This window comes from Convolutriloba macropyga, chromosome 4, assembly GCF_964194025.1.
Source record: "Convolutriloba macropyga chromosome 4, txConMacr16.3, whole genome shotgun sequence".
Lineage (NCBI taxonomy): Eukaryota > Metazoa > Xenacoelomorpha > Acoela > Convolutidae > Convolutriloba > Convolutriloba macropyga.
The window spans coordinates 49,572,600-49,581,394 of NC_134471.1; the positions used below are offsets into that span (position 1 = coordinate 49,572,600).

General features: G+C 38.4%; 1 protein-coding gene across 1 annotated transcript; it reads left to right on the forward strand.

Moving 5' to 3' along the window:
- Nucleotides 1-4,420: 4,420 nt before the first annotated feature.
- Nucleotides 4,421-8,101, forward strand: LOC142337721 (adenosylhomocysteinase-like). Its single transcript, XM_075387182.1, has 5 exons — nt 4,421-4,867; nt 5,235-5,756; nt 6,152-6,298; nt 7,188-7,361; nt 7,634-8,101. The coding sequence occupies exons 1-5, from the start codon at nt 4,616-4,618 to the stop codon at nt 7,838-7,840; spliced, it is 1,302 nt and encodes a 433-aa protein (XP_075243297.1). The 5' UTR covers nt 4,421-4,615; the 3' UTR covers nt 7,841-8,101.
- The last annotated feature ends 694 nt before the right edge of the window (nt 8,102-8,795 follow it).

The following is an 8,795-nucleotide window of genomic DNA, read 5'->3' on the forward strand; positions in this document are numbered from 1 at the left end:
TTGTTGTTACGTCATTTTTTCAGCGTTTTGATTGGTGAACGAATGAAAAAAATATGGCCACGCTGTATAATTCTAAGCATGCTTCATACAAAATAAGACGTGTCATATGTATTTAGTGTGGTGGTTGGCGCCATATTGGAGCATGTACTATAGATGTGTAGTATTATGAAATGACGCTGTTATCTTGTTATGTAATTCCCTTGAAGATTACGTAATATCTGATCTTATTACTATCTTTAGAATTCACTTTTCATATATCACCATGTGTGTCGGATTGTTGGAGTAACCTCAAATAAAAGATACGTGGTGCCATTGAACGAGCTACAATCGCCCACTATAGTTGAGAGAGCCGCAATTAGTGTTCTGGAATTAAATGGGATGCATCAGAGAATCTAGGAACATTAGAAGATTGACAGCAGCGAAAAGCTGGGAACTGCCGGATCTCGGCTCGAAGAGGAGCTCCGGCAGTTAAAACTTGACAGTCAAAAATTAAGCGATCAATTGCTTGAGACCAAACGACTGCTTGAATACGCTGGGAATCAGTGGGAGTCCTGCAGGAGGCAGGTTGAAATATTGAAGAAAGAGTTGGCGGAGGTTACGAAACAAAGAGAAGAGAATGTGTCGCTCTGGTGGATGACCGGGAGTGTTTAGCTCGGGAGTTGGAGAATGCCGAGATAGATATCAGAAAACTAAGGACTGGGGTAAGAACAGAGCAGACTTCAAAGAAAGTCATCCAGAGGAGGCTGGAGGCGATCAACGCGCAGAGCCCGTTCAGCCGACCTCCGAATTTTTATGAGCTTCTATTCCTGCCACAGGGGGGCATAAGCAGTACTATCCAGAAACATTTCAAAATGTTGGCAATGCTCTGTCATCCGGACAAGGGTGGTCGGGGAACCTGTTCAAAAATATTCTTCAGGCAAAATAAAATATGGAATAGGAGGAGGCACGTAATATTTATGACAAGTACGGGATTGAAAAAGCAGAGGGATATATGAACTCGAAAATGGACCTTTGAAACTCTTGCTTGTGAGCGAGTGGAACACTCTTATTTTCTAAGAGGGAGGCAGTGTAGTAAACCATAAAACTTAATGTATGACATGCTCATCAAATACATAGTGAACGCACAATTCGAAATTTTCACAAATAAAAGGGAGAACAAAAAGAGATATTTACTAAGAGTAAACCGGATTTTAATAAAATAAAGGAAGCATCATAAATAATGATGGGAATCATCACGAAATGTCATCTTGACGGGAGACGTCAAGGAATGTTTTTTCTTGACTGGATTCGTCAGGTAAGTAAACCTGTTATCTGTTTGTTTAACTAACAGGGACCCGTGCGGTAGAAAATAACAATGAGAAAATCAGAGATTACCAAAGAGATTAAAGAAAATTGGTAAAAATAACCTAAGATTAATCAACCATTGATAGGACCGAAACAAAAGACCATATTCAAAACTAAACCTCATATAATTGTGCTGCCTTTCTCTTAACAGCTTTACACCTTCTCATCTTTTGAAACTTATTGAATTTCCAATCAATAATTCTAACTCTCTATTGAACTGTTTGAATATTTACATCTTCATAATTAAATTAAAGTCTTAGACTTAGAGGATTTTCATCAGTAACCCCGAGGTTTAAAGTGCTTAAGAAAAAACCCCAACCCAACCCGTAACCGTACACAGTGCACGGGTATTACACTCTCCTTTCCTGAAATTCCATCAATTTGTGTGTAAGATAAGGTAAAAACTCTTTCATTGAAGGAACAAAAAGCAAAATGTATTCAAGCTTTATATCTCCGCAAATTTACAATAGAAGGGCAGTCCTTAATAAATGGACAAGGAACATTTTTCAGCTTTAATCGACTTTTTTTAAGTGAAAACTCTGGATGTTGTGGAGTGCTCTTTTTAAAGTTCAACAAATCGGAGGAAGTGTTAATAATCATTTTTGTGACATATGCGCGCTTGAAGGAAAATCACATCAAAATGTAGATCCACGACTGGAGTAAAAAGAGTATTAGCTATATATACAGGAAATTGTCAAATACTAAAATGTGCAAAACCCTATACATGGCAAATAATATGCACCTGTAAAATATGTACAGAAGTACTGAAATGCTGTAAAAACTAGTGAACTTCTGAAAAAGTGCTGATTCTAACGGCTTGAAACAGACTAATAAACACAATTGAGGGTTCCAAAACCCGTGGGTCAGCCCTAAATCGTATCTACTACTACACCGAAAGGAATAATCTAAGAAAGGTTCCCTGCTCTTCCTTGAGAAAAATTGGTTTTTGAAAGAAATATTGTCAGAAACTACTTCAGCTGCACAGCACTTCCTGGAAGCAAGGATCTCAATTACACAAATCAACGCGAAAAAAGTAATTTCATTAGTAATTAGCCAGTAGTTTGGACTCAAATTGCGATTTTCGCTTCCAAATCAATTGGGGTTAATTCAATTGACGAATAATAGCCGAAGTACTCAAATGCTGATTATTTCTGAAAGAATTTTAAACTCAAAATTATTAATAAAAAACTGCTCAATGTGATTTTGCTTGATACTTTCACAGAACTGGGTAAATTTGACTTTTAAAATTACCAATTAAGCAAAAAAACACGGGGCGATTTGGCGCAAATTGTGGACAACCCTGTAATTTTAAGGCCCTAAAATGAAAGCTCTTCGATTCGTTGCTGTCGACTGTTTTAGCAGCACCTCTGTTGTTTCAGTTGAGTTATGAAGGTTTGTTAAATGATTGTTTTTTTTGCTGTTTCAGGAGTAAGGATGAGCAACTCGTCTTTATTGTTTTGCGTGTTAAGTTGCTCTCGTTCAGGATTTAAAGCTGCTTTACTTAATTGGAGGATTTTACTGCAAAAAGACAAATTCAACCCGCGCCAAATTGATTCCATTCTGCAATTTAAGTTTGAACTAGCTCCAATAAAATCATTTCAAGCCCCTTAGTGAGTGAGATCCACTGCTGAAACATTTTTTCCGGGCCGCACTGGGCGTTTGAGAGCATTTCGCCTAAAATTAGTTGGTTAGGTTTCTGAAATCTAGGTTAGAGTTTAGGTTAATCACTTAGGAATGTCATCTGCATATGTTTAAAACCAAGGCTGCAGAGCCACCTCACTATTTGGACCGGATCCTGCTTGTAAATTGCAAATAACTTTGTAGCAATTATATTAGTCTTGTGGTCTTTTTTTTGACGTATTTTTCCTCTGACCTTTTTAAATTTTTGTCCTCAAAAACGAGATAAACAGATAAAGCCCGGTGGCCACTAATTGGGTGAGCAGCTCTCTTAGAGCCTTACTCCGTACTAGTCTCTAAGTATGAGATTAACCAAAACTGTTTTGAAGAGACACTGTCATGGTGTTAGAGCGATTCTTAATCTTAAAAGTTTGACCCCCCCCCCCCCCCCCTCCATCTCTAAGCCCCAACTGGATAATGCCGAAGCCAACCGCTCGCCTGTCGTTTAAGAGCAATTCACCCGACGTTAGTCGTTTATGTTCATTGCTCTCGAACAAAGTTTGAAGCAATTACAGTCGTTACCTGTTTTATGCACAGTATTCTTGACCGTTTCGATAATTTGTTCTAGAATATTTTTCATATTTTTCAGCTCGCTTGAGCAATTTGACGTCTCGTTGATAAACAGGATAAATGGTAAAGCCCGGAAGAATGAAATCTGTTCTCCAACCCCCCCCCCCCCCCCACCCAGCTTAAGCTAGTTGCAGCCAAAGCTGACCCCTCGAGTGTTATTGGAGAGCAATTCGTCCGGCGGTAGTTCACTTATTTGGAAAACCGATTGGTTAAGACCTGGGCTGAATATATCTAAATAGAAGGTCGTGTATTATACATTATATTTTTCGTTCAATAGTTATTTAAAATTGCTTTGACCTTAAATATGAATATCAACAAAGTGTTATCATTTAAGAGCAACAATTGTAATTGTTTTACTTCAACTTAAAAGCAAAGATTTTTAAGGCTCTCCAGAGTAATATGCTTCACTGGATTCCCCTTTTAGATTTCACCTTATTTCTATTACGTTGTTTAAAATAGCCTTTTTTGTCTTTTATGATCGACGGTGATATCTTAGCATTGTAATGGCGTATTACTTTTATAGCGGCAAGCTGATGTGCTCTGAATTTTCAACTGGTAATTAAAGAAAATACATGGTAATAATGCAGTATTTGTTGTTACGTCATTTTTTCAGCGTTTTGATTGGTAAACGAATGAAAAAAATATGGCCGCGCACTGTATAATTCTAAGCATGCTTTATACAAAATAAGACGTGTCATATGTATTTAGTGTGGTGGTTGGCGCCATATTGGAGCATGTAGTATAGATGTGTACTATTATGAAATGACGCTGTTATCTTGTTATGTAATTCCCTTAAAGATTACGTAATATCTGATCTTATTACTATCTTTAGAGTTCACTTTTCATATATTGCATTTGCTGATCGGCGAGCGGAGTTAACTTTAAACTCATCAGTTCTCAGTTTGGAGATAATCCGCATCAATTTCAGTTGGATTTGTTGTTTTTGTTGACCTTCTGACTTGCGTTTCTGCTTAACCCCGAAGTGAAATAATTTAACTGCAAATAAACTACACAACAATCAGTTATGTCACAAGCCAACTACAAAGTCGCAGACATTTCGCTTGCTGAGTGGGGCCGAAAGGAGATCAACTTGGCCGAGGTTGAGATGCCCGGTTTAATGCAGCTGAGGTCCCTTTACGGACCGAAAAAGCCCCTGAAGGGAGCAAAGATTGCGGGTTGTCTTCATATGACTCTGCAGACGGCTGTTTTGATTGAAACCCTGAAGGAATTGGGTGCTGAAGTGCAATGGAGCAGTTGCAATATTTTCTCTACTCAGGTTAGAATATATCTTCTATTCAATTTTTAAAAGGCTATTAAAAATCTATGGTTACCGAATTTTTCTCTACTGTGCGAACATTGATACTTAATACTTATTGTCGGGTACAAAGATTTTTTGCTACTTAATTTGACCCTTGATAAATTGTTGGGAATCTCCTGGATGAATTAATTGCAGAATACCGTTCAGTCCGAGCAGATATTTCCTGCTTTGCATGAGTCAAATAGGAATCTATGGGACGCTTAATGTATAATGAATGCATAAGAGGGGGGATATCGGAGCAGCTGTGGATTGTAAACCGGGACGTGATAATTGACTAGCTTTGTTGCAAAGGCCTATTCTGCAAAAGCTACTGTATATATTTTAGGACCACGCGGCCGCAGCAATTGCAGCAGCTGGAATTCCAGTGTACGCCTGGAAAGGAGAAACCGATGAGGAGTACGTCTGGTGTATCAAACAGACTTTGGTTTTTCCCGATGGCAAGCCCCTAAACATGATTCTGGACGATGGGGGAGACCTAACAGCCCTTGTTCACAAAGAGTACCCTCAGTATCTGTCAGAAATTAAGGGTTTGTCAGAAGAAACGACAACAGGTGTCCACGCCCTGTACAGAATGGCCAAAAATGGAGAACTCAAAGTGCCAGCTATCAATGTCAACGATTCAGTGACGAAATCAAAGTTCGACAACTTGTATGGATGTCGAGAGAGCTTGGTCGACGGAATCAAGCGGGCAACTGGTGTGATGTTGGCTGGTAAAGTGGCATTTGTAGCTGGCTACGGTGATGTAGGCAAGGGTAGCGCCCAATCTCTGAGAAGCTACGGATGTCGTGTCATCGTTTCAGAGGTCGATCCTATCAATGCTCTCCAAGCTGCCATGGAAGGATACCAGGTGCGTTGCTACTATTTAATTTTGTTACCTTTCCTGGAGTCTTGTGCCTGTCTTTGAAAAGTTCGAACTAAAATTGCAACGGCATCAGCACTTAATATTTGACAGCAGGTCCAATGCAATAGGGCAAAACCTGAAGACGCCATAACAGTAATTGTCAAGGAAGAAAACGATCCATATATTGAAAAGTCAATATTTTTCATTGTTGTTACCGACTGAAGTGGACTAAAGTGGAAAACGTCATTGCAAGAGGAGCACTAACTGAAAACATAACTTGTCAAACACATAAAGGATATCTAAGATGCAGAACTAAATTTTGAACCTTCGTTGAGTTTTCTTTAAAAAGTGGACAAACATGCTTGGATGCTTTTGATGAGATTGATTATTCAATATTTTAGGTGGATGTGATTGGAGATGTGGTGGAGCAGGTGGATATTTTTGTGACAGCGACTGGCTGCTCTGGAATCATCACAGAAGACCTCTTCTCTAGGATGAAGGACTACGCCATTGTATGCAACATTGGTCACTTCGACTGTGAAATCGATGTAAGTCATTAAACATTTCACTAATTATACAATTTGTTACTCTTTTGCCTTAAGATTTTACTACAGCAAACGAAATTTATGAGGAACCAAATTTTCGAATTGTTTCGTTAAGTCGTGGTGCCTTGTAAACTCTTCGTAGCCAATTCAGTTAGTTTTGTTAATGTTAAATGAAGGGCACATAAATTAATGGTAATCTCTGTTTGGTTTGAATTTGTCCATTTTGATAGTTCGAGGTGTTATCTTCAGATATCTGATTGAACATCCGGACTCTTTTGAAGTTCACGCGAGATCTTGAACTTGAGGACGTGTATTACGTGATAAAGTATTATTTGTCAAACCACTGATGTACTATATAATATATCGCACAAGTAAGGGAGCTTTTATCAAATTGGACTCAACAGATGATGACTGTATTCAGATTAATTAAGATTTACTAGACGATAATTACTTTCCAGCGTCATCTTTGATCAGAATTGACGGTATTTATCTGATTTGAGGTTCAAGGTCAAAAATAATAGAAACTTAATTCAGCTACATGAACTATAAAAGGACACTGTTACTCTTAGCTGAAGAAATTCAATGTGCACATTTTAAAATCGTTGCCGTGCAATTTTTTTTACATAGGAATGTTAATTATTGCACTGAAGTAGGATGGTTTTTTAAGTTTTAGGCATAATATTGGGGCTCATTTTTATCTTGGCTCTGGACAAAGCATACAACTTAATCTATTCCCTGATTTTGGCAGTTTTTTATGGTCTGTGTTTATTTGAATACTGTTGTTTGTTGCTGTAGTATTGAAATTTTCTGCTGGTATCAAAAGCTATCATATCTGGAAATCTTAAAGAATGAAAACGTGCATTAATATGATAACTTTTGGGCTGTTGTTTAGATTGCTGGCCTGAACAAGTTGGCAGTGAAGAAGGACGAAGTGAAGCCTCAGGTGGACTTGTACACCCTCCCCAATGGCAAACACCTCATCGTATTAGCAGAAGGTAGACTGGTGAATCTGGGCTGTGCTGCTGGACACCCTAGCTTCGTCATGAGCAACTCATTCACAAATCAAGTCAGTTTATAGTTCTCTTCTCAACTTTCAACTATTATTTCATTAGCCATGTTGTAGCAATTAAAATTTTGGGATAGGACACGTGACCTACGAGTGTATCGTTTTCGTTTTGTAGATTGCATTCCCCCTAATAATGATGAGTCCACTTAAAGTTTAGGCATGAAAGTTTGATGATGGAAAGTGAAAAAAACTTACCTCATCCTAAAAGCATTAAAATAAACTTAAATGTAATTTTTTTGTGACGAGATGGTTGAAAACAATTGGTTGTGTAGGTGCTAGCCCAAATTGAACTGTGGTGCAACCCTGGAAAGTACAAGGCTAATGAAGTAGTCACCCTGCCCAAGAATTTGGACGAACAGGTGGCCATGGCTCATCTGGACAAGATTGGTGTGAAGTTGACTAGACTTAGTGAAGAGCAGGCATCTTATCTTGGAATTCCACAAGACGGACCCTTCAAAGCCGACCATTATCGATACTAAACAGCAGTTATTTATTTATGCTACAAACAGAACGAGTGAATCGAGAAACCGAGGAGAAACTGATTTTGTTGATTTTATTGAGATAATGTTATTTACACACAAAGCTGTCTTTTTGTCTTGAAGCATTGGTTATAATATAACTATTGGTTAAAAATCTGAGAAATGAATTTACCTCGCGTTATGTAAGGTGTACAGTTTTGACTGAAGTCTGATTTGTAACTAAACTTTGTAAGGTATTTGGCCAATAAATTGTATAAATGCTTCGTTTTGATTGAGTGAATCGAACCCTATCCCTTGTTTTTGTCCTGGCAAATGAGACAGACTAGTTTTCTGGGCAGAAAAATCCTTAAGGATAATTGCGCAGGTTTCGAAATCCATAGTCCTATGAAAATGGTTCGTAGTCTCTAATAAGCCTTACTTCATCCTTTTGAGCCCCTTACTGACATGTCCCCGGCTACAGTAAGGCGCAATTGAGACCCCTTTCGTTTGAGAGCAATTGGGCTGAATGAATTTTTCCTATAAAATGCGCCTTGGTCAAAGCTTTTTTTAAATATTTAGCTTTAATTTTTTTTCGAACAGTTTGTTCAATTATATTTACCAATAATTTTGCGCTTTGGTAAATATTGACTTTTAGTTGCTCTCAAACGAAGCTTGTAGCAAGTATATTAGGCCTTTTAATGCAATCCCCCACCCCCGCATCCCTAAGCCCCAGCTGGCTACTACCAAAGCCAACCGCTAGCCGATCCTTAGAGAGAAATTCTCCCGAAGTTAGTCACTTATGTCAATAATTGCTTTCAAACGAAATTTGAAGCAATTATATTAGCGATAAACAAGTTGTTAAAAATCGGAGGACATTAAGATCTTTTAGAGCATTACGGCTCGACAGTCTCAAAGTATGACCTCCCACTCGCCAATCCTACTTCCCCAGCCACACAATTTCGTCCCATACTCCACC

Coding starts and splice junctions, on each gene's coding strand:
- LOC142337721 (XM_075387182.1), top strand. CDS start 4,616: ATGTCACAAGCCAACTACAAAGTCGCAGACATTTCGCTTGCTGAGTGG. Junction 4,868..5,234: donor GCAATATTTTCTCTACTCAG/GTTAGAATATAT, acceptor TATATATTTTAG/GACCACGCGGCCGCAGCAAT. Junction 5,757..6,151: donor CTGCCATGGAAGGATACCAG/GTGCGTTGCTAC, acceptor TCAATATTTTAG/GTGGATGTGATTGGAGATGT.